General features: G+C 34.8%; 1 protein-coding gene across 3 annotated transcripts; it reads right to left on the bottom strand.

Moving 5' to 3' along the window:
• Positions 1-352: 352 nt before the first annotated feature.
• On the bottom strand, positions 353-26,201 carry Tmem168 (transmembrane protein 168). 3 transcript variants are annotated; one of them, XM_020180816.2, is made up of 5 exons: positions 25,959-26,201; positions 21,818-23,066; positions 13,073-13,215; positions 11,126-11,400; positions 353-4,534 (listed from the first exon to the last, which is right to left on the bottom strand). In XM_020180816.2, the coding sequence occupies exons 2-5, from the start codon at positions 22,943-22,945 to the stop codon at positions 3,987-3,989; spliced, it is 2,094 nt and encodes a 697-aa protein (XP_020036405.1). In that variant the 5' UTR covers positions 22,946-23,066; positions 25,959-26,201; the 3' UTR covers positions 353-3,986. The 3 variants fall into 3 exon arrangements, with proteins under 3 accessions (XP_020036405.1, XP_020036407.1, XP_073920747.1); XM_020180818.2 differs by having other exon boundaries at positions 11,126-11,163; XM_074064646.1 differs by lacking the exon at positions 25,959-26,201 and adding an exon at positions 25,712-25,856.
• Positions 26,202-26,707: the final 506 nt, after the last annotated feature.

The raw sequence follows: 26,707 nt of genomic DNA, 5'->3' as shown, positions 1-26,707 counted from the left end.
GGCTATGCTCCTCACATATCCCTGGCACACTGCTAAAAGTCTTTAATTTGGAATAAATCATTTTTTTTAATGTCTGGACCAAGTAACAACAATAGTTTACTACAATTACTTACCTCTTCTAATTATTTTAAGTTAAAACTTACAAAATATTGTGAGGTCATCACATAAAATGATTTGTCAACTGGGTTATTTTTCATCAATCAAAATGGTGCTTATGCATTAGATATTTAAGAAACAAAAGAGCCTTGCTGGTTCACCCACAGTTTCCAATTTTGAATCTGCTTTGGTCTAAGTAATGAGTATTAACAAATATAAATTACTTTATCAAAAGAATGTAGCTCAAAACAATTGCTTAGATTTCAGTTTCATATTTTATTTCTATATATTATAAACAGCAACTAGGGAAGATACTTCAAAAAGGTGATACTTTAAGTCTTCTCAGCTTTTCTTTAAGCTGCTTTTGGTAATGGGTCTAGTTTTCTGACTTTATAGTTATTAATGATATGCATAAATTCTTTTGTTCATCAGAACTTCTATAAGTTTCATTGGTGATGAATCTCCAATTTGTTTAGATGTAATTAATGGAGAAATGAATGAAATATTCAGTCATACTGGAATCATGATGGGGTTTTAACCCCCAGAAACAAAGTTTTTGGTGACATCAGCTATGAATTCATCCAAACCTGTGGGAGACAAGCTTTCCATCCCTCATCTTAACACTTATTACTCTTTTAACTTCAACTGTGACATTAGTTTTCCTTTGCCTTGCGTAATGAGAATCTTGAAATTATATCCATTTAAATCAAATGATAAAGAATGTAATTTATAATCAAATTATTCCAATTTCTCCTTAGGATTATAAATTCATTTGGTCAAAAATATTAAATGCTTGTTATTATGGCCAAAGCACTCTTCTGGGTAATTGTGTACAGAAATCCCAAGATGTATAAGCCTCTACCTAAAAGAAATAACAATCTGCTTCCAATAGAGATATTCAAAACTACAGACAAATCTAACTCCTCTGAGCATTTACTCTCAAATATATCTAATTACATTCTTTAAATTAAACTATTTCCTTCTGGCACACATAATATTAACTACATCACCTGTGGAAAGGTAAAGTAGAACATTACTTGAAGAGACTATGCTCTCAACACTATTGAATACATATTAAAAACAGTACCCCAAACAGCAAACATATGTGAAGCCAAATATTACAAATGAAATATGATTACAGAGTCTAAAGATTTTACTCATAGGTCCACCCACTAATGCATTAATTAGTATTTTAATGTATTTTAATCAGTAATGCAACATTTAAAGCACAGAACTTATAAAAAGCAATGGTTATTTTTAAAAAACCTGAAATTTTCTTTTCCATAGATTTTCAAATTTACTAAGACCAAAATGGAACTCAATGCAAAGATAAATCCAACTTTCCCAGGCAGAGTTTAGACCACAGCTAGGAAAAAAAAAATTTGTTCTATTTTGTTTTCTTCTTCTGAGACACAGTCTCACCATGCAGCCCAGACTGGCCTTGAACCTATGATCATACTTGCCCCCCATCTAGAGTGCTGTCAAAACATAATTTTTGAATGAAGTAGCATAACTGAAAATTCATGGGTAGAGAAGCAACATGTCTCCTTAATTTATCATACAAAGGTCTATACTTTTAAAAAGATGTTTTCAGAGGCTAGTATGTTATAATTTTAGCAAGATATCATAAAAGGAAACAAATACGATAAATTATGTTGAAAATATCGTATTATCTTTTTAGTGCAGTAGTAAAGTTTTGCCTTAAAATCTTTCACTCCAAGTGACTACTTTGTAAATACATGGCCTATAAAATGATAATATTGGCAAATTAGTCTCAATTTCTGGATCTACTTTTTTAAATTTTAGGTAAAAATAACCAATTACTGGATCCTTCTTATATTTCTTTTCTATTCTGTGACATTAGTTATTATTTTAAAATGGGAAGCTTTAATATGGGATAACATCACAAAGAGTCACTTACAGGTTTTACTTGTTTATGTAGGAAAATTCAAAGTGGTTTATCTACAGCTTTTTAGTAAATAAGTGGGGCCAAGTCACATTTTTAGCTCAATGACTTTTCAGATTGTAATTTTACAGTCAAAAAAAAAAAAAAGAGCTTTATAGCTGTAAAATTGTCTGCTACCATGTAAGTGTAATTTTAGTACTATCTTAATTATACTACTTCATAAAGAATGCAGAATATACTTTTACATTTAGCTTTCTGAGAATGAAGACATGCTTTAAAGCTAATTTGCTTGCTACTGACTGAAAAATTTAAAAGGATATTTTACTTAAAATTAATGGTTTTTTGAAGCCATAAACTAAATAATAAACATGGCAATTCTAGTATATTAATTCTGAACAGAAAACTACACTATTTCATTTGAATGAAATGTAAACACTTAGCAAAATACGGGAAACTTTCAAATCAACTTGCCACCAAACGTGAACTCTAAAATGTGGGGTTTTTTTTAATTTTGTAACTTCCACTTTTAGTAAAATATTCAGTAACTTAATGCGTATTAAATGAAAATTTAACTTAACAAAATTTCATTCAAAGCATTAGGAAAACCATATTCTAAACATAAAAATAATCATACTCTAAAAATGCTGCATAGATAGTGGTACATAAGTTCCCTGACACTAAGTGACTTCTTCCTAACTAAAACTTCAATTTTCAAGTCACCAACAGAAAATTGTAGAGGCATTATTTCCTCTCTTGGAAGTTGGTAAAATGGCTTCAATGGTGAGAATGAGAAGTCACATCATTTGAACAACAAAGATTAGATTCATCTCCCAGTCTAGTTACATTCTCCTCTTACTGCTTCTCAAAGATGAAGATTTAGAATGTAAGGATTACTGGAAGGGAACAAGAAGTAAATTATCTCTTAGGAGATAGCCTGATCAGTGCCTGCCTTACTCTGATAAAACACTAAATTAAGTTTTAAAAATTACAACAACAACATTATGGTTAACCAAAACTACCAATATGAATACTTTTTTACATAATACATTATAGGTATGACCTGTTTCCTATCCTTTGACTTTCAATAGGAAAAAAAAAATGTTATCACAAATGGATTCTGAAAAATTAATGAAGTCAAAATCTTTTCTCAATACTTCAAAGAGATTGAATTAATCAGTGACAAATTACTAAATTTCTTTTATAAGAGTACGTTTTGAACAGAGAGGCAATTTACTTGGAAGAATTGGTAGCTACACTCTTCATTAAGAAAGCATTTAGTTACCCTGAGAAAGACTCTTGAAATATCAGTGCTTTCAGAGGCTCTCACCAATGCATGAAAGAACAACTTATAGGCTCTAGCCTCTTTTGTTACCTGTGTAAAGAATGTTCCGTTCTAAAACACAATTTGGGCTTCTCTGCTATACTGGTAACAGGTCACAATCAAAACAACTGAATGCGATGGAGTATAAGGAAATTTTGTTTTCATTATTAGCAAACCTCTTCCTTTTCCAGGAAGAGTTCATAAATGGTCTTGGAGTCAAACCGACTATTCACAAAAAAGAATCTTCTGTCAGTATGTTGGTAGTTTTCTTAAAGTAACACACAAATTTGTCTGGTCTACATTTTCTAACATACGCCTAGAAAATAAGGCATTCATAATTCTTCACTGGCCATTGCAGAGCACAGACAACCGTTTTCTTTTTAATCAGGCAAAATGCAAACATTCCTGAAAGTACACTGTTATTTTTAACATCCTTATGCATTTGCAAAGTCAGCATTTATGACTCCCTGCATACTTTTAGTATAAAATGTTTATTCCCAATACCTTACATATCCCATAATTACTTGCGAAAAGACAAAGTGAGAGCTGCTACAGAAGTAGCATGGTATCTTCCATGAATAAAAATACAGCATACAAAAAATGGCAAGTTAGTGATAATTGGTAATATGAACTCTCAAAAACATCTCCCCCGTGGGGTCCAAGTTAAGATTTGACAAGCTTAAAACCTTGTCCTGTGTCCAGCACAGTAGGAAGAAACCAACTCATTTTCAATCTTTTCAGACACCTAAAACAAGTTTTGCAGATCCAAAAAAGATTTAGACCACATAACCAATTTGCCAGATGCACTAGTGGGTATGTAATACGAGGAAAGTGTAACATCCAGTGCTTGGCCACATCATTTCCTGTTGGCAAGTGCAGAGTGTAGTCACTCCACCGTTTTGAAACACCATATACTGCTCTCACTGTGCGGCCCTTTTCCGTCCAGCAGATGCTATTACTGGAGTTGCAGTTGTATTCTACCCAGTCTTTTGTAAAGTCACCCAACTGTGGAGGGTCAGCCTCTTCAATATCTACCGTCTTTGCCAGCTCTGCTCCTTGCACTGCAATGTATTGGTCATTAATCTTTCTCACTTCTTTCACCCAAGGAATTGAATTCTCACTATCTAATATGATAATAAGCCGTGAACAGAAGGAACCATTCTTTTCTCTCCACCATTCTAAAAGTGTGTCAAGGCGAAGTATGTCTCCACCTGTGGACAAGAAAAAATTCAATTGAGCAATAATTTCTGAAGCCTCTCATTTCTTTGAATTCATAGAATTAAATATGTAAGTAACAAAGCAGATGAAAATATTTGAAAGATACTTTCAAAGTGTCCTTTCAGAAGATTTTTTAAAAACACATTTTTAACTCAAAAGTTAAATACTTACATGAAAAAGAAATATGCTATGATAATGTTACTGTGATTCACAGTAAGAAGAATTTCAAGGAACGTGACAAAAATGGAAAGACTCACAAATCAGTTTTAGCAAGTCTTACAATGATAATTTGTAAAAATTGTTATATATATTAATTATATATATATATACATAAATGCAATATATATACATATATTCCTTGATTTACAATAGGATTGTATTCTGATAAAGTCACTCTAAGTTGAAAATATTGTAAATTAAAATGCATTTAATACCTCACTTGCTGTACATCACAGCTTAGTAAAGCATTGGTTATCAACAACTGTGACTGAGTAAGCTATTTAGGAACTGCCGGTGGCTGTCACTCCCCAGCATCTCTAGAGATCATCATACTACACATTGCTAGTCTGATGAAAAATCAAAACTCGAAGTATGTTTTCTATTGATTGCACAGGACTTTTGTACTTTGTAAAGTTAAAAAATTATTATGTTGAACAGTACTGTAAGTTGGAGACTATAGTTAAATTTAGTAAAAAAAATTAATTAATTAAAACTATATAGAAAAGAAAATATTCTACACCAGGGTAGCAAACTATAGCTCATGTGGACCAAGTCCAGCTTGCCACCTGTTTTTTTATATGATCCAAGAGCTAAGACTTGATTTTATGCTTTTACATAGTTGAAAGAATATGACACATGGAAATTACAGGAAGTTTAAATTTCACATAATTATTCCCATAAATAACATTTTATTATTTTTGAAGCAATAAACTAATAATTTTAAAACATGGCTTTTCTAGTACATTAATTATTTCTCCACAGAAAAATCATGAAACACTACACATTGAATGATGCCAATGTAAATACTTGGCCAAATACTAGAAACTATTAAATCAACATGCCACCACACAGGCATCTAAAACACAGGCGTTTTTACAGGCACACTTACTCAGTCATGTTCTGACTGTGGCTGCTTTTGTGCTACACTGGCAAAGCTGAGCAACAGAGATCTGCCACCCTAATGTAAAGGCCCCAAAATTTCTGGCTCCATCCAGAAAAAGTTTGCTGACCCATGTTCTCTATTACTGATAAACCAATGTTTCCTTATCTTCATGTTTCTCAAGAAACACCATTAACACTAGCTCTGATAAAGTACGGTCACTAGTATATATTTTACAGTAGGTACAAGATATTTTGTATTCAGAGTTATGATACAGTACAGTCCTATATCTGTAATACCAGAGGCATTGCTCTTTTTTGCTCAGGATTGCTTTGACTACTGGAGGTCTTCTGTGCTTCCGTGTAAATTTTAAGATTGTTTTTTCTAGCTCTGTGAAGAATGTCTTTGGCATTTTGGTGAAGACTGCACTGAATATGAGATCACTTTTGGCAGTATGGTGGCCATAATATTAATATTTATTCTCCTAATCTATGAACACTGGCAGTTTTTCCATCTTCTTGCACCTTTTTTCAATTTCTTTCTTTAGTGTTTATAATTTTCATGGTAGAGGTCTTTCCCTTCCTTAATGTTTATTCTCAGGTTTCTGTTTTGTTTTCTGAGGCAAATGTGAATGAGATTACTTTGCTGATTTGTTACCAAGTTTATTATTGGTATATAAAAAGTCATTCATTTTTGTATGTTGATTTTGAATCCTGCTATGTTACTGAGTTTGTCAGTTCTAAGAGTCTTTGAGTGGAGTCTTTAGGGTTTTCCATGTATAGAAGATGACTGAATTTTATGCCACTTCCTTCTGAAGTGTCTAAAGCAATGTGTCTGAAGCAATGGCTGTCCTCATGTCACCCTAGTCCTGGGTGTGTCTCAATGATAACTCAGACAGAATCATTCAAATTCTAGGAATCTATCTTAGGTAAAGAACGTAGTGGGGACAAATAGATTACGTATAAAGATCTTCCCACCACAGTTTAAGGTAGTATAAAATCTGAAAAGGGGAGAATAGAAATATAGTATAATCTCAAGAGAATTTCATAATAAATACATAAATTTTTACAATGAGAAAACAGGTGTGATAATATGAGGAAAAAGCATCACAGAAGCTTATACACAAAAACTATTTAGTACTACTGCTGGGTATTTAGATTTGTTGGCTTTTAGAATACTTTTCAGTATTTTCTACAATTTTTACATTAAGTATGTTACTTTTATAATTCGTTTTAATATGCCAAAATTTATTAGCAAAAAATCCAACACAGTAATTTTAGAATATATATTTCTACCAAGAGCAGCCATCCTCTTTGCTAAACTGTGACAATAATACCTACAGAGTAGTGGATGAGCTTTTCTAATTTGGGTTTCTATTAGAAATATGACCTTAGAAGTCAGGCTATATCATACTCTTTATGTACAATAATTAAAATTCTTATATTCTTTAGCATGGTACAGCATACAGTCTGAAAATTAAACATATGTTTTTATGCATTGCTCTAACACTCATGCATATTATCTCAGATACACTCTTTCAATACATGGTCTCCACAAATTAATGTGTTGCTTTACCAATATCTCCAGAAGATACCACTTTTCTAAAAGTGGCCAGCTATTAACTTTTCATCATTTGTAGCTTGTTAGATTTCTCTAGAGATCAGAAGATGAAATAGATTACAAGAGTTATTACACAAATTCCATCTGCCCCAAAATATCATTGTGCAACACGATATCCACTATTTCAATATTCATTAGCACATTTACCCTTATTCTCTTATATAAATGTTCTTTAAACATCAACAAGAGACTTAAGGCAAGCCTTAAAGCCTTCTAAATTATTTCTCTTCCCTTGCTTTGTTTTGCTGTGCTTTCTTGTATGAGTAGGTTCTATTCTGCATTTGGCTTTTGGCTAATAGGCAAAGTACTTACATTTATCTCAGGTAACATTCATCTGATGCATTTGAAGCAATTGAGACTGCTTTTTAAAGGTTTTGTTTATCTGTGATAAACTGCCTTACAGATCATCTAAATTATTTCATTTATTTCTGTGTCTTATAATTCCCATAATTATTTTTTACCCTAAAGCAAAGAGGCAAATATGAAACTCCATAAATATAAGACCACCACATGTTTTGAGTTGTACTGTGTGTAAAAGTTTGGGATAAAAGGCAAATAAATTCTTTTCCACAGTAATACTTAGTTCTAGACCTGCTGCTAATGTGCTAATTCAAGTAAAATTCAGCCATGTTTTCTATTTCAAAGACTTCTAGAAAGATAACTATTGACAAATTATCTGAGTTTGAAGTTCTTTGTCACTTGGTTTGGAACAGAATAAAGCATTTTCCTCAGAACAGCATGTTCAATTCTATTTCCAGGAAGAATCAGCCCTAGAGGACAATGTCTAAGGTAGGTCTGTGCACATACTTCCTAAAGAGAGTTTCTAGTCCTGGCTCAATGTGGGTATAACTGCACATGAGCCAGGTGCCTAATGACAGGTGTGACAGTATGCAGCTGCTGAATTATGGGAAGAGAGAATTATAAGAGAATTATGCCAAGCTGTGCTTTCTCTATTTTTATTTTCTTTTTATAAAAAGCTCTGAAAAAGTTACATAAGTTCAAATCTTCCTGGCTAACAGAAGAATTCTATTATAATGTCAATTTATTGGTAGTACATTTCAAAAATTATAAAGCTATTCTAGAATGTGATGGCTAGATATTTACCAAAATTATAACTATTTTAGAATTAGATCTTCATTAGTTATTCTAACTCACCATGAATAAAATTTAAGAATACCAATTTGCATATTATTTACCTTGATGTCTTTTACTTTTCCTATGGAAAAAAAGCTATGCAAGCATTAGTAAACAAAGTGCCTAGAGACTATTTCCAAAGCCACATTTTAAAAATACTTGAATTTTAAAAATATTGAAGAAAACTGCAAACTTAACTAGCCTGGGTTACATAGCAAAACCTCATCTCAAAAAATGCATAAAAAATAATTTTTTAATAACTGAAATAACTATAGATATGTGAGTAACAAAATTGTGCCCCCTTTTCCATTTGATTTAGGAAGTTTATTACGGTAAGTGTTATGTCAAAATCCTTGCTTTGTTTGAAATTTTATTTCTATAAAGATTTTTTGAATTGATTAGAATGCTTTCTCTTGTGCTCTGAGTTAGAATGTATTGAATGTTATACTTTACCTGGAGCCAAAAAGGTTTAAAAAGTTGTTTTCTAAATTGTGATTTAAAAGTTACAAGTCAAGTAAATGGTTTTATAAACTATATTCAAGTAGTTTTACTGCTGAATACCTTCTTATATTTTCTACTTCTTGAAAATGGATTATCCATGTTAACAAAAACATGTCCTTAACCTGAACATGACACTTCTCTGTCATCACAGTGATTGCCCTTGGCAACAATATGAAACAGTGGGAGAAAAATAACACCTCAGGACAGGCAGACCTGGGCTTGAATCATGGTTTTGTCACATAGTGTCACTTAGTTTTATGTCATAACTACTTTCAGCTTCTCTTTCAACCTTAAGAAAAGTGAAGATAATAGAGATGATGGGATCTACCTCAAAGGATTTCATATGAAATTAAATCTAATACTGTTTGCAAAGTACTAACACAGTAGCTGATGCTTAAAATGTATCCAGTTAATGTTAGTTTGCCTTTATCCTAGATAGTCATTGAATTATTTAATATTTATTTGCAGAAAATATTTTTAAAAGACTTTTATGATTAAAACCAGTTATAAATCTGGCATAAAATTAATGAGACCATACTAGCTTAAAAATCATCTCTACTTTAACCTTGAGTTGATTTGTTTCTTTCTGGAGTTCTAGTATTGGCAGTTCGCCTCTGTCCTTTCTATACTGTTTCTTTGACCTGAATTTATGTGTGTTAGTCAGGTATTGATGTGACAAAAATACCTAATAGAAACAACTTATGGAAGTATTTATTTACTTATGGTTCAGAAGTTTCAGGACATAATGGCAGGGAGGGTATGGTGGAACAGAGCAGCTCCCATCACGGCAATGAAGCAGCAGAGAGAGAAATGCCTGTGCTCACAGGTTGTCTTCTCCTTTACCCTCTTTTATTCCATCTAGGATCCCAGTGTATGGGATGCTGCCACTCACATGAGGGCAGATCTTCCACCATTAGCTAATTCTCTCTGGAAACGTCCTCACTGACACATCGAGAAGTGTACGTTCATAATCTTGTAGGCACTTGACAATCAATCAAGTTGACAATTAACATAAACCATCATAGCATGTTTCTACTTATATTTTATGACTATTTTACTTTCATATGTGTCATTAGTTTAAAACATCTAAAATCTTGTGTGGAAAAAGATATAATTAAATCTAAATGAACGAATTCTAATCTAAACTAAGAAAATTACCTTTATTTTTTCATGATTCATTCAATGATTTCATCTACCTATCAATTATTTAAGGATCCTCTACCATGTTATAGTCTCTGTTCTAGGTTCTAAGCATATAATTCATAAAACAAACCCGTTGACTGATAGGGTCGCTATTATAGCTGACAACCAAATTATCTATTATGTACAGAGATCTCGTTGCTCTCTATACATTCTCTCTCAGTAACTCCTAAAAAGTGTTTTCTTTTTCCTATAATGCAGGTTTTTTAACATAATGACATAAATAACCAAAATAACACTCAGAATTTTACACTTTTCAATGAAGCAATGCTCATTCAGTATCACCCCTGGTTTTACAATCAGAAACTTGAAACCAATAGAAGAACCTTGACTAAAATAAAACTATCATGGCAATCAGGACCAGAAATAAAGTCTGCTGATCAGCACTACTCCCGCTATGTCATAATGCCTGGTGTTTAAAATTCTGGTGAGCTATCTTTTTTTTTTTTTTTTTTTTTGTGGTATTAGGGCTTGAACTCAGAGCCTATACATTGAGCCACTCCACCAGCCCTTTTTGTGTAAGGTGTTTTTGAGATAGGGTCTCACGAACTAAAAATGTGACTGGGCTGGCTTCAAACAGTGATCCTCCTGATCTCTGCCTCCAGAGTAGCTAAGATTACAGGCATGAGCCACCAGCACCTGGCTCTGGTAAGCTTTCTAATATAAACTACATATATGAAGGACTACTGAAAACTGCATCTATAACATTTAAAGACTTAGAAGTACTAGTCAAAGTTTATTGGCTTCTGAAAAAAATGTACCTTCTGAAAAATGTAGCTACATTTTTTGAGACTTAAGTCTCAAATCAAGCAGATTTTTTCCCTCTAACTACTATAAAACATAATTTGCAAACCCTTACTTTACAGATTACTGAAATACTAAGTAGGTATTTAGAGAAAATCAAGAATGGCTACATATATTTGGTAAATTATTCAGTGGAAAATTTCGAGGTTTCATACCTCTGTGTGAACAACAGATTTTCACAAATAGGTGTACCTTCACAATAGGAAATTGACAAAGATGCATTTACCTGCTAGAGCCCACTCTCCTGAGCCATGAGTGTGTCCGCTGTAATACAAAACATATGTATCATGTCTAGGTCCATCCACAGTCCGAAGTTCAAGGAAAGATTTCAGTTTGGAATGTAGAGTATCAAAAGACAGTCCACTTGTGGAATAGTCACATCCATATGTCTCAATCATATGATATGCAAAAAATCTTTGGATTGCATTGAGCATACCAGTGGACCTTAAATTTAACTCCTGTACATGTTCTGGTGGAAGCAGTGTTGGCTGACCATCAGGACTAAAGAAGAAGAAAAGAATTATTCTGGTGTTCAGGAAGTATAATTCTATGTCATATTGTCATCTGTCATTTATAATTAATCTCAACACTTGCTAACTAAACGACTAAAAGTTAGAAAAATATGTTCTAGTATAAATAGTACTTATCTTTGCTTTATATTCTTATTTTCTTACCAACTAACATATCCAACAAGAATTTTTAAAAGCAAGATTATATTGTGTTTCAAGAACACCTGGGTAGGAACTAAAAGTAAAGAAATTTTTATTCTTGAGAAAAATTTTAACACATAAAATGTGGCAGTAATGTGTTAATTATATACTTATTCTGTACTGAAAAACACATGATGTTTACAAAATTGTGTACAAATTTCACCCAACTTAAGGTATATACATGGTAGAAGAAATTATCTGCTGGTAAATACAGTCCTTTTACACTATTACACTTCTGACCACTAACTGGAGCCTTAGATCTGATCCTGGAACAAAGAGTACTCTAGAGAACACATTAAACATATCCTACAACTAGCAGAAACAAAATATTATCAATGCAGGGGTGCAAAATCATCACTCTTACTTAGAAAAGGAATTTCTCTCATGAATTTAAAAAATTTTAGTTTTTGCTTCATGTTCTAGCAGTACTATGCTAACAATACTTTAGTTTTCATTAAATTAGTTTGATCCATACAAAATATTTGGAAACTTTAACAGTGCAAAAAGAATACGCAATACATAAACAAAAAATTATAATAGAAAATCTAAATGTTCTTATTACTATTTCCACACATTCTGTCTACAGAATTGCCCTGTCTTACTTTACAGGACAGTTTGGAACTCTGACTTCTCATGAGAACCTTCAACTTATCACCAGTTTTCAACATGGAAGAACCTATTTATTACAAATTTATTTGGGGAGCTACATCAAATATTTGGGATCACGTATAAACTTTTTGATCCCCTGAAAACTTGGTTATCAGAATTCCTGAGTGTGGCAAAGCCCTATTTTTGTTTTAAAGGTTTTTAGCTATAAAAGAAAAATCAAAATGTAGCAATACTCAGAAATCATACAGATTTCCCACACACTATGGGAGGCCAAAAATTATTCAGAATAAAAATGCAATCAACAGTATTAAGATTCATTGCTTATCTTTTGAATTCCTGGTATTTGTATAGCATTTTTTGGAGTGTATGTTTTTACATTCCAATTCTTATTAGCGCATCATAAAATTTCTCTGCAATGGGCAGAATCCCTTTGCATTTTAGATAAGACGCTAAAGTTCAGAGAAGTTATGATTTGCCTAAGGTAACACAGAACTAGACTTCCAGGCTCTCAGGTCCAGCACACATTCTATTCTATTTTAGTATGCTGTTTCACAGAAATTTTCTTATAATACTCCCTTTTAGAGAAGAATCTTTACTTAAAAATTTCATTAGTATTTTCTGATTTTTAGCTAAAACATAACCTAATCATACTGAAGATACTTATATTTAATTCTGAAAGTATCACTTGGAGTAGTTTTCTTTAAAAGTTTGTAATAATGCAATGCAACAGAGTATTACATTTTGAAAATACAGTTTGGAAAAAGTAAGCTATTAAATTTTATATTCATATTTAATTACTAAGAAAATGTAATGAGCCAAGTAGTTTTATTACTAACTATATTAGGTCACGATACCTGCAGAAGTTGGTGGGAATCACAATAGCATATCCAACAGACGTTCCTCCTAAACAGTTACCCAGTTCATGGAAGAGCCCATGAGCCATGGATTCCAATGGCAAAACAATGAGAAACATGCTCAAGAAAATCCCATTTGTTGGCTAAAAGAAATTCAAAACAACATGTTTACATAGTATGTGCAGGTATGTAATTTGTATACATGTATATTGTTTCACATTTTTATCCTACTTCCAAGAATAAAAAGGTTAATAATCTAAAAACAATTTTAAGTTAAAGTAGGTATGTGTACATGAATAAGCTAACCAGTACAATGAACTTTGAACTTCTTGGAAGATTGTGGCAGAATGTGGCATGTATTTTTTTAATTTGTGAAGTAACATCCCACCCAAACTGAAAACAAAAACAGCTCTTTGATGTATCATAAAAAGGGCCAAAAACATCTTATTAAAGCCAAATGCTTTATGTCATTTTTCAAATAACATCTTTATTACTTTATCAGAAAGGTACTTTAGAAAGGACTTATATTTTTTTTCTGTGAAAACAGTCCAGAAATTATCAGAATAAAATCTTAAGGAAATATAAGACCCTAAGAAAATGAACTCTATTTTTATAATACTTTATCTTTGAAAAGCCCTATACTCCCTGTAAAGTCTAAATTCAAAATTGTAACAAAAAAAATTAAAAGGGACTATTAGGAAATTTAAACATCCTAAAAGTAGAATGGAAAATAGGGAGACAAAAGAAATATTAAAAGGAGGCAACATTAATTGCAATTTAAAAAGCAGAAGAAAATTAAAGGACCCATTTAAGTGAAAAGGAAATGGAAAGATGATAGTCACTCAGTAATGAACTGTATACTGGTACCACTCCACATTCTCTTTGTATTGCTGCTACACAAACCATTTGCCTATACGCATGAATACATCTTCAACACTGAGTGGTTCATCTGATCAAAACTTTATTAAAATTTTGATAAGAGATTCCGTCAACTGCAAAAAAATGGATATGTTCCCCTATTTTGGTACATTCTATTTTATTGGTTATATAATATACATTACAATTATACAGTTACACATTTAGTATAAAACATGATATATAACTATGTAATATACATGCTCAATTTAGAAACATTGAAGAATGAGTAAAACATGATTAAAATCATTCTAGCACCATCATCCACATATAGCTACTTTTTGAAATAGTTCCAGACTTCTTTCAATATATAATCACAAATATACACTCATATGTATATATAGTTATATGTAGCTTTTACCAAAGTAGTAATACATAATATTCTATAGTTTTTAAATATAATGTAAAACTATTAACATAATTATAAACCATTTGTAAAGATCAAATGACATTCTCTTTATTCATAATTAGACTGCTTACAATTTACTGCTTTTATAAACAAAATTATCATCAAGTAAGTTCTCAATTTTTTTGGCAGTACTGAGGTCTGAACTCAGGGCTTCTAACTTGGTAGGCAGGCTCTACAATTCAAGCCATACTCCCATCCCTTGTTTATTTTTCTGGATAGTATCTTAAGTTTTTGCATGGGGCTGGCCTTGGACTGTAATCCTCCTACTTGTGCCTCCCGTGTAGCTGAGATTACAGGTGTGTACCAGTACACCCGACCATAAATTCTCTGATTATTTAGTGAGTTTAAATACCTTTGATCATTTGGGCTTCTGGAAACAAGGGCCTTGCCAAATGCAAAGTAAGTGCTCTACTACAACTATGCTCTTGACCCTTTCTTTTTATTTTGAGATAGAATCTCACTAACTCTAACTCAAACTTGAGATCTTCTTGCTTCATCTCTGAATGGCTAGGATTACAGGCCTAAGACACCATGCCTGGCTAGCATTAAGTTATTAATTGTATTGTAGTCATTTTGCGCCTTGGTCAATAAACCCCTCTCTACTCAAAAGTCAAGACGTTTACATTATCTTCAAAAAGACTTTATAATCTCAATGTAATTGATTTTTGTTTGTGATTCTGGCTCATTTTCACTTTTTTCCTATGTGAAAACCCAATTATCCAAACACCAATTGCTAAAAATGTCAATCACTCCACATCACTCTATGGTGCCATCTTTATTATAAATCGAGCATTATTCTCTCTTCTGTCCTCTTGGTCTGTCTGTCTGTCCTTTAAATATTTCCTTTAGCCTTTACTTCCCCCCTTTTTTCCTGGGACTTAACACTGGTGAACTATCCTCACTATATCTTCTTTGAATACTGCCCTTTCTTTTGTATTTTCCAAACATTTTTCCTCTTCCGTGCTCCTTCTTATACAGCTTCTTCTGAACTATATTCTCTGGTTCACTTTGTCTAATCTACTGTTAAGCTTGAAACTGAATTAATTTCAGGTATGTTCTTATTCTACAACTGTTTAGTTCTCTTACAAATCTGCCTTCTTACTTTTCATAGTTCCCAACTATTATGTACTGATCCTTGATTTTATTTTTTCGACCTAGTAATAAGTTGAAATAGTATGTTAGATAATTCCAGTATCTCAAAACCTTTTCTGCTTTTCTGTTGGTTCTGTTGTCTTTTCTGCTGCATCTTGTGCTTAGTGCCAAATACATACACGTTTATATTTATTAGCTGAACACTAAATATATATAAAACAAAATCAAATTACATTATTCATTTTAGGCATACGATAATACCTCCTAGAAAGGATTTTTGTGATTGCTTCTCCAAAGAGCTGGGCACGTTGGTCATCTACTTATCTTAGTACAAGTTTGACCATTTAATCCAGGTTGGACCACTAATAGGACATAAATCTGGGGTGCAAATCCAGAATGTAATACGCATGGCTCCAACCTTTTCTTTCAATGCATCACTTAAAATCAGATGTAACTCACCAGAGATCCCACTTATGGAGGCCCTAGACTTTGTTTCTTGCTCCTCCTAAGGGAACTAGAAGTACGGCTCAGCTTTTAAAAAATATTGCTGTACAAAAACAAATAGGGAAAGGCATGGGGTTGCAGTTCCCTATTCAACAAGATGCGGTATGTTTTCCTATTTATTCAAATCCTCATGTTGGGGAAGCAGAGGCAGAAGGACCATGAGCTTAAGGTAAGGCTCAAGATCTATATAGTGAGATCCTAACTCAAGAAACAAAAGAAGTTTATTGTGTTCTTCATTCATGAAAAAAACAACTGACCATTTTAGAAAAAAAAAAATTACTCTTTACAATAGTTTCAATGTATACTCCCAAAAGCATGTGTTAGAAACTTAGTTCTCAATGTAACGGTATTAGAAAGTGGGGTCTAATTGCAGGTATTTGGGTTGTGAGGGCAGAGTCCATATGGATTAATGTTGATTATAAAAGAGCTTGAGGCTGTGAGGTGTATCTCTTAGCCACCATCTCTCTCTTTTCTCTCCTTCCTTCTTTTCACCATGGAATGATACAGCAAGGTCTGATCAAATCTCAACACCTTGATATTGGACTTTCCAACCTTAGGAACTGTGATAAAATTTCATTTCTTTATAGATTGCCCAGTCTATAGTATTATTACAGCAATACAAAATAGACTAAGACATTGTGTTTCATAGTTTCATAACTTCAAAAGAGTAATCCCCCTTTTCATCTAGACTAAAATGGCTCAAAACTTTAGAATTAGAGAAAGAAATAAAACAAAAGGCAAACTATGAAAATGAGCAGTTCTAGTTCTTCAGCAGATTTAAAAACTCCCTGCTCCCCATGCCAAATGAAGTAATATGGCTGTCCTGCCATCTTGCTAGAAATGAAACTGTGCTGCATCTGCGGATGTGAGGCTGAAATTAAGACATCTGTTATATCGAGTGATTGCCACTCCTTCCCCTACAAAGAAATCAGCTATGATTATGGTTTTCTAGTTTGGGTCAAAAGGGCTTCCACAAAAAGCTGCTTCAAACCCCCATGGAATCTGCAAATGACAATAGCTAGCAAGGAAAGGCATATAAAAATCTCATGTGAAAGATTTCAGAGAATTTCTAAATATAAGAAAATGCCACGGAGCATGTTTCCTTAAGTATCTGGATACTTTCTCCCCTTTTATCCTTTTGTGAATTATCAGTTTGCTAAACAGCATAACTATTCTCAAATGCTCTGGTACTATGTCTTTCTAATTGACTTACTTAAAGAAAAAAGTTTAAAAGAGGAAAGAAAATGGCATATTCAGTGAACATAATACAAATTGTAGGAAACAACAGCTGTAATGTTGCATTTTAAAGTCAAAATGAGATTATGAACAAAAACACAACAGAAGTTAATGTAAAATTCTAGCTTTTTAATGTAAATGACTTGGAATGATACTATTGACTCATTCTGACAATATTAAACTCAACTTGGTAAAACTAACAAAAAAACAAAGCAATTCATATGCAGTTAGGCAAAGATTTAGTTATGACATTAAAAAATTCACAACAGTAATTGATAAATTGTAGTATATCATTTCTATTTTCATTAGTCTTGCCCATGGCTAACAAACTGATCTACTCATAAGACTTAAGTCATCATTTTTTTTCTTTCTCACATTTCTTTCCCTCATTGCATCTGCCCCCTACCCCAATCAGTGGAAAAGTTTTTCCACTGGAAATCTACTGAAGGGTATGTGGAGATGGGGCAGTGAAAGAAACCAGATTAGCACTTTAAGATTAATCTTACAGAAATGTGACAATGGATTTGGATAAATTATTTTAAATGTTAATCAGTATTGATATCATTTAGAAATGTTGAGTAATAATAGTTCAATATAAAAATCAGTTAAAATCCAATTTAAAGAATATGAGATGGCTCTTAGAATTTACTTGGATTAACAAGGATGTTATCATCCCCCAAACAATCTTGTCCTAACAATGTTCTTAATTATTTGCCTTTCACTATATAATTTTCTAATTCATCATTCAAAAGGATTGAAACTTATATGTAAGTCCAGTGGATGCTTCCCAAATTATGTTGCATACAGAAGTTATACTTCATCTTAGGGAAAAGTCAGAGAAGAGATCACTCAGATTAAGAGGTGTATTGCTAGGAAGTGGGTAACAGGATTAATGAGGGTTAGAGGAAAAGATTTCATGGTCAAGTAAGTTTGGAAATGTTTGACTTTCTGTATTTCTTTCACCACTTTTTGTGTCTGTGTACATTCATTAACATCTCACAGAACACTGAGCAGAATAGGGCTTGGGAAATCTTTTTACAAGATATTAGTTAATTAAATTAAACTTTAAAAATAACCTAATTGCCTGCAAGGCACAATGCCAACAGTCCAAGCAGCATTTGCCAAGTAGCAACTAACTGGGGAATGTAGACAAACTCAGGTATTCACATTAGTCTAAATAGCTAAATTAATAAAGCACTCAACAGGTACACTGCTAACCAGGAGTTTTTACATCACCTTGAAGATTTTTAGAAATGCAGTCTCAGGCTCTTTCCCAAAATTAGTGAACTCTAGTCTTCAGAATTTTAAGACTAGAGAAACACTGGTCAAAGACAAGGGTTGGCAAACTTTTTCTGTAAATTGCCAGATAGTTAATATTTTAAGCTTTGCAGGCAGTAGGATCTATGTTGAAACTACTAAATTATGCCATTTATCATGATAATAACCATTTTTTAAGGAGATTTAACATCTATTCCCACATGTGGGCTTCAAATACACGAGGCAAAAAAAAAAAAAAAAGACAACTGAGAGAGGAAATAGACAATTCAGGAATTACAATGGAAATTTTAATCTTCCCTCTGTCAGTATTCATAGAACTAGACAGAAAATCTGCAGGGATCCAGATATATGAACAACACTACCCACCAACTTGACCAAGCTGATATTTATAGTATGCTCTGCTCAACAACACAGAACTCAATTCTTTTCAAGTGAAGACAGACTAAACCACGTGCGAGGCCATAAAACAAGTCTTAATTAAAAGACCAAAATATACAGTTTATGTTAAACTATGTTATCCACAGAGATAAATTAGAAATCAACAAAAAAATTTGTTGGGAAATCCCCAAATATTAGGATATCAGACAATAAAATTATAAATAACCTATAGGTTAAAGAAGTTCTTTAACTGTCTGACTTTAAGGCAGACATACAGATCAGTAAAACAAAACAGCTCAGCAGTAAAATATCACATTTATATTTAATTAATTTATAAAAGAATGCTGAAGCAATTCAGTAGGGGAAAGGTTAGTGTTTTCAACAAATGATGCTAGAGTAATTAGATAGCCACATAAAAAATTAAGATCCTTACCTCATACCAGAAACAAAAACTCAAAATAATCATACACCTAAATGTAAAGCTAAAATGATAAAGCTTCTAAAGAAAATATAGGAGAAAAATCTTTGTGCCCTAGAGCAGAGCCAAGATTTCTTAGATAAGATACTGAAAGCTCAATCCACAATAGAGTTGGTAAACTGGACTTTATAAAAAAATGTTTATTCTTCAAAAAGCATCAAGAAAAAAAGTTAAGCCAGAGACTAAGAGAAAACATTTCCAAATCATTTATCTGATAAAGGACTTGTACACAGAATATATAAATAACTCTTAAACCTAAAAACAGCTGGGCGCTGGTGGTTCACGCCTGTAATCCTAGCTACTCAGGAGGCAGAGACCAGGAGGATCACTGTTTGAAGCCAGCCTAGACAAATATAGTTCATGAGACCCTATCTCGAAAAAAACCTAACACAAAAAAGGAGCGGTGGAGTGGCTCAAGATATAGGCCCTGAGTTCAAACCCCAATTCCACAAAAAAGAAAAAAAAAAAACACTAAAAACAAATAACACAATTTAAAAATGGGCAAAAGATTTGAAAGATATTTCAATAACAAAAATAAGTAAATGGCTAATACACATATTAAAAGATACTCATTTGTCATTAGAGACATGCAAATTAAAACCTTTATCAGATACCAGTCCAGGGCTAAATTGATCAACTTTAGAAAAAAGTAGAATAGAAGGAGACAATCCGGAAATTGATTCTCTTGAATTATCTTTATGGATATACTCCTTGGAAAGGCTGTGTGTATCTCCAACAATACATGTACTCCACTTGGAGACCACTGATACATGAAAGGGAAGAATATGGCGATCAAGAAAGTATGTAAGCTTTGGTTTACAGGATTTGTTGATGTGGAAGGTGTCCTGAATGAAAGAGGCTGATTTGGAAAAGGAAAAGTAGTTATAGCTAGGAAAGGTGCTAACCCAGAGATGAGAGAAAGAGGGAGGAAAATTCTTGCTGGGGTTTCTGACATCATAATTCTGACAGTCCCTAGCACTGGCAAGTTGAACAAAGTGAGGCAGCTATCCTCAGGCAACACCCAAGCTGTTTTATATTTTGGTTGACTTCCCCACAGGCTCCCTGCCCCAGCCCACATTGACTACAAAGCACCATGCCCAGGCAAGTCTCCATATCACCTTTTAACACTCACATCTAGAAATCATGCTGCAGTAACAAACTGGTAACAAAGCAAAGAACTCTACTAAGCACAGCTTACCTTCCTTTACACACCAGATACCAGCCTGAGGTACTCAAATTATAGCATCTGTCACTGAAATTATTTGTTTATATGCCATTCTCTTCTTCCTCCCATTACAGACTGTTCCTTCTTTAAGGACAGACAATCCTGAGGTCTTTAACACCCACTACACTGCCTTGGTTTACAGTGCATAGTCAATAAACACACAAAAGAAAAGTCTGGGAGCTGGAGAATGACGTTCAGTGGAAAAATGCTTGCCTGGCATGTGTAAGGCCCTGGGCTTGATTCCCAACACCTCCAAAAAGGAAGTGTGTGGGGTCTAATACTGTTGATACAGTATATACAAATTTCAACTGTCTGGTATGAATGTCTATTCATGACTTTTTAAAAAAACACTTGAGGGCAGCAAATGTACTGTAAAACCCATTTTTCCTTTTTTTAAGAGATTTTCTATAATTAAGAATTTGATAAGGTACCTAATCCTCTTTTGTGTAAAATTTCAGAGAAATGGTGCATAAAAGAAATGTGCTATACTGAGGCCAGGGACTAGACAGAACATAACTGGTTTGGGCTACAATCAGTGACTCTGGATATGTCTTCTCTAGCTTTCAGTTTCCTCATGGGTAAAGGAAAGGACTTAAGTATAAAGTCCAAAAATTCTTCAAATGGTAGTGTTCTAAGAATCTGCAATCAATGAATGTTTCCCTAGTGAACAATCAGGAAGTGGGAAGAATGTCACATATTGAGTATTTCTAAAAAATTGGTGCCGCTATGCTACAGATCAATTATCTTGTCACAATGCATTCAGTGCTATGATTCCTTGAACACAGGCAAAGAAGCAGCAAAAAGAATCTCTTTTTGAAATCAAGAACTTGACCTTACAATCCTAATTTCAACTTTTTTTTTTTTTTTGGTACTGGAGGTTGAACTCAGGGCTTCCTAGGTAGGCACTATACCACCTGAGCTATGCCACCAGTCCTTTTTCCATCATTTTTGAGACAGGGTCTTGCTTTATGCCCTAGCCACCAACCTGGACTGTAATTCTCCTATTTACGCTTCATTGCATACCTAGAATGACAGGCACGCACCTCAGTGCACAACCACAGATTGAGGTAGGCTCTTGCAACTGCAATCCTCCTGATCTCTGCTTTCCAAGTAGCTAGGATTACAAGCTTGAACAATTATGCTGGCTCCTAATTTCAACTCTTGAAACTAACATTTTTAATCACATATCACAGGCACTGACATAATAATAAAAAAAAAAAATAAGCTTACCTGCCAGGAAACTGCTCCCAAAATTGTTGTTGCAAGAAGACTAAAAAAAACTAACTGCTCTGAAATTAAACAAAAATGCCGCATCCCTTTGGATGCCATGATTCTGTCGAGGCTATTGTTATCTGCCCTGTGAGTAAAATATACTTTGTGGCAGTCATTTAATTTGGTATGGAATCCCCAAAGAGTTAAGAGAAAAATAATATGGCAAATCATCCAGAAAATTCCAAAAATGGAAAAGCCTGGTATTACAAAATACCAGAGATGAGTGTCCCTAAGTTTAAATGCTGAAAGAATAAAAAATGTAAGCTCAATCATTCCACTGAAAACAACTGAAAGTCTTCTGCAAATTTTTCCACGGTACAGAAAGGGTTTCCACCTTTCTGTGACTGAAAGTCCACTAAAATAAATGTCAAGGAAAGGATCAGTAATCAGACAAATAAAAAAACATGCAAAAGCAACTGGATTTTTGGGAGTTTCCAATGAGGAAAAAAATAATAATACTGCAAAAATAACTAAGTTTGGAATAGCTAGGAAAGACTTCATTCTCAGATCAATAATCAACATGGCCAAAGCTACAACAAGTAAAATGACACTCAGAGACTTCTCTACCAACATAGTTGTGCTGGCAATGGCAAATCCAACAAGTTCCAGAAATTCCACTGTAGTTAGTAATGTGGGTCGATGACGGACATAACCAGAAATTCTCTCCACCAAAGCACATAATATTCTTAATACTATGGAAGTCAGAAGCAGATATTTGGTTGACTCTTCTTTCACATCATTTTTAAAGGATGAATTATCAAGGAAACATAGAAGGCCGAGCAAGAATCCAAACCAAAGATTGGAAAGACTTAAACTTGCGGCTTCCATTGAAAAATAATAGTAGAGTATGCTGGCAATTCCAAGAACAAAAAGGCCAAGAATAAAAATGACCAAAATTAAGGAATTTGCTGTTTTCTCCCATCTTACATAAAGACCTAAACATATAGCCACCAGCAAGTTGATTCTGGCTAAATAGCCAAGGTACCGCACTGAAGAATGCATGTTCACTTCTCTATTTACTTCTTCCAGTCTTGTCATTGCTAGGTAGAGACAATGACTAAAGCAATAACGCAGTGATTTACACATGTAATCTGGCAATTTAGGCTTTTTCCTGTTACAAAATTTGACGTCTTGTATTTTGTCAACAAATCCAAGGTATCAGTAACTCCTATTCCAACATTTTCTCAGAAGTTTTCTTTATAGTGATCTGAAAAGAAAAAATATTTCAACATTAATTTTATACAATATTTTGTCATTTTCTTTATATAAAATAAGGGAAAAATAAAGGTTCTTCTGAAACCCAATTTAAAATATGATTTGCATATATCTTACTGGTAACTGTTTCTGGCTTTAAAGCTCTACAGTTTATTCAAAGGAACATGCCTGCACTTTCTACCCATCTTGCTAAAATTGCATGACTAAATTACCATCAATGGAGCTGTCCTCCAGAGATGAAGAATTTAACAAATCCACTCTATTTCAATGTTCAATTGGACTTTAGTTATGGCACATGGCTTTGGTAAAATGGAAAGTTACTCATCTCTTAAATGGAATCAGGGACTTCATCGGTACATCTAATTTAATAATTTAGCAATTTATCCATTATGCAGAGATAGCAACTAATACTACCTACCTAAAATCCCTGACATCTTTTTATAAGGCAGACCTAAAATACTATAAAGTCTTAGTCTTTACACTGTTCAACGAATAAACCTAACTAGAATTAAATTTTAGTTTCATTAAAGTTACTCAGTCCCTAAAGTTGAGCCATAATTCTCCCTGTACTTTCACCTCTACTAAAATAAATTACATTGATTACCAAATTTACTTTCCAAAGCTAAATACTATCTCTGCAGCAAACCAATTCCAGAACTTTTTAGACAGAATCAAAAAATTGGGATGCTGACCAAGAGTCATGATAAAGTAAATGAAGAACTTTTCCAATCCTACCTTTAAAAAAAATAAGTTACTACAACAACTATTTGTTAAAATATCCAGATAATTATTTCAACATTTAAGTACCCCTACAAATTAGTGGTTAAAAAAATTATCACAAAATAGTGGTTAAAAAAATTACCACAAAATACTTGTTAAAAAAAAAAATTCAAACATCCTCTAGATGATTCTTCAAAATTTTCTAGTACTCTGCTGTAAGAATTTACCTGTTGCAGTGGCTTATGGTTAGGCAATATTCAAGAAGAATTCAAATGTTCAAAAGTAACTAGTCTGTAGGCTAAGGAAGTATGTCAGAGGCAGAAGGCTTGCTCAGCATACACAAGGCCCTGGGTTTGGTACCCAGCACCATAAACACACATACAAAGTAACTATACTGTGATCAGCTTACACTTAATAGCAGTACCCTAAAAGACCCACCAGAAACATGAGCTAACCTGGAATTAACCCCTAAATACTCATTTGGCTAGAGACCAATGTTACTAAAACAAACAACCATAAGGTCTCTAGGATGTTCCAAGTGTTATTAGTAATTCTACTTCCACATTTTCAACAAACATCTTTTTTATGACTAAATCTATTAATTGACTAAGTATTCCAACTGATTTTCCTCAATTAAATTTTCATTTAATCACTTCTTAAGATAACACACAACATTAAAGAAATATCTTCCTCTGGTATATTTTATCTTTTTATTTAAGTGTGAGAAGCTGATAAAATATGGAATGCACTCAAGTATTAGGTTTTTTGTAATATTATTTGTGTTATACAATCATTCAATAAATATGTTGAAATATATATCTTCAAAAGGCTGCTGGTACATACTAGGATCAAACTTCTACACACTACTGGAGGAAAAAATTCACAATATGCTAACAACAGCACTTTAAATTCAGGAAACATCCTTCTGTGTTTCCTGGTCAACACTCCCTCCCATTCTCTTATCCCCAAGGTCACCATCACACTTTTGGGATGCTTGAATGTCTCGTTAGTGCCCTCTGCCCTAAGTGTTTCTTTTAATACCAAAATTCATCAACAAGCTGTTATGCAAAACTCTCAAAACTCACCACCCTTAGCGATAAAGTAAACTCCTTACAATGGCTTATAACTCCACATTGGACCTGAGTAATTCTCCTGTCCCACTCTTCCTCTCACACTTTGTATTCTAGACATACTGACATTACAATTCTGATTTTCCTAAGTACTGTTCCCTCTCCAGGTACATTCCTTTCCCTCTTGCTGGTCCTACCTGTCCTTACATCTGACTTACTCCTACTCTTCAGGTCTTGGCTTAAATCATTTTCTTAGGAACATCAATCACCTCTGCCCCCACTACATGGTCCCTGCACTGCCTCTATCATAGAAAAATGTTCAATTGTCACTTGTCTAATGCCTGCATTCCTCACTGGTGCACAAGATCTCTGAGGGTTTGTCTCCATAATCTATATACAACGTCTTGCAGAAAGTCTGCTATCAAGTTGGTATTCAGCAACTACTTGTTGAAAAAATTTTTTAAACAGACTTAAACAGAAATAACTACATGTAATAATGCGAGGCAGTTACTAAAACACTTAATGCCCTAAGAAAATAAGTAACTAGTGTAGGGATATGCCACAGCTATTCATCAGCGGAACTGAAGGAGAATCGCACAATTCTTGGTTTCTCTTCCCACTTCACTCCAGCCTTCGTTTCATTTATCCAGTTTGCTCCAAACCGGTGAGCCGGGTCCCAGCTCCAGGCTACGCCTCAAGTCCTACACACTTTCCTCTAGGTCCCTGGAAATCTCTCTGCTTCCTCTAGGGAGGTGTCAGAGGCTGAGGGAGTTCTGGTCTCGGTTCTGGGTTCAGCACAGTCGCTGTCAGGCCCTTCCTAGGAGGGGAGTGACCCTGCGACACTAACCGCCTCCGCAATGGCAGGCAGGGTCGGCTCGGCCCGCTCGGCCGGCCGCTAGCGCGGTGGGAGGTGGGCCGGGCCCCGGCTGCCCCCAGCACTGAACTCTGCGGGAGGGGACACAACGTGGCGCCGGCTGCCCGGGCACAGGAGACACCCCGCACCCTCCGCAGCGCTGAGCTGGTGTCCCCAGCCGGGCCCCGGCGGCCGGCGGGGCGGAGCCGGGGAGCCGTTCCCCCCTTCATGGCCCCCCTACCTAACCCGGCCGCCGTCGCCGACGCCGTCCACGGCTCCGAGGCCAAGAGGAGAACGAGGCCTTTGTTGCTGAGCCTTAGACTTGGAACTGGGCGGCGCCAGGCCAAGAGGAACGAGCGCACGAGGTCGCGCTCACAGGTACAGGCCAGTCTCGGTGGAAACTTTCTCCGTTAGCGGCCCGGCTGCGGCCGCCATGTTTCCGCCGCCGAATCCACGACGGTACGGAACGCGGCCGGGGCCAAACGGCGCACGCACTTCCTCCCGCGGGGCCGCCTCGGCCCGCCCCTCCTCGGCCGCGCGCCGCGCGCTCTCGTGCGCACTGCCGCGCACCAACCACACCTGCCCGGCCCAGACGCCAGTTCGCGCCGGGACCTGGGCTCTGCAGCCCAGAGCCGAAAGACCACCAAGAATCAGGCTCCTCGGTCACCGCCTCAGAGCACGGAAACTGGGGCAGCGCGGGGGAGGGGGTGGGATAAAGTGGGGGCCACGGCTGCACGTGGACTGTGAAGCCTGCAGGACTGCTTCTCTTTTAATATATACAGTTTATAACCTGGTCTGTGCTGCCCAGCTAACGCCCAAGCTCCGGCCCGCCTTCAAAGCCCGACTCTCCTGGTCCCAGCCTTCTTTTCTAATTAACTCTGCCATTAATTTACTGCTGGGGCATCTGTACTCCTCCCACACCTTTAACTCTCCCTGGTCCTGCGGGTCCTTCAACCTCCAGGGCTAGTGTTCATTTGTACTCTGAATTCA

Source organism: Castor canadensis, chromosome 2 (genome assembly GCF_047511655.1).
Source record: "Castor canadensis chromosome 2, mCasCan1.hap1v2, whole genome shotgun sequence".
In the NCBI taxonomy this organism is placed as follows: domain Eukaryota; kingdom Metazoa; phylum Chordata; class Mammalia; order Rodentia; family Castoridae; genus Castor; species Castor canadensis.
Note: the sequence above shows the minus strand (reverse complement) of the source record. Positions and strands in the feature narration are given on the sequence as shown.

Bases quoted from the DNA above. Each gene is read 5' to 3' on its own strand.
- Tmem168 (XM_020180816.2), bottom strand. From the start codon at position 22,945: ATGTGTAAATCACTGCGTTATTGCTTTAGTCATTGTCTCTACCTAGCA. The intron at 13,216-21,817 runs GTAAGCTTATTT...AATTTCTTTTAG, and splicing joins TGGGAGCAGTTTCCTGGCAG to CCAACAAATGGGATTTTCTT. The intron at 4,535-11,125 runs GTAAATGCATCT...TCTTGTCCACAG, and splicing joins AGGAGAGTGGGCTCTAGCAG to GTGGAGACATACTTCGCCTT.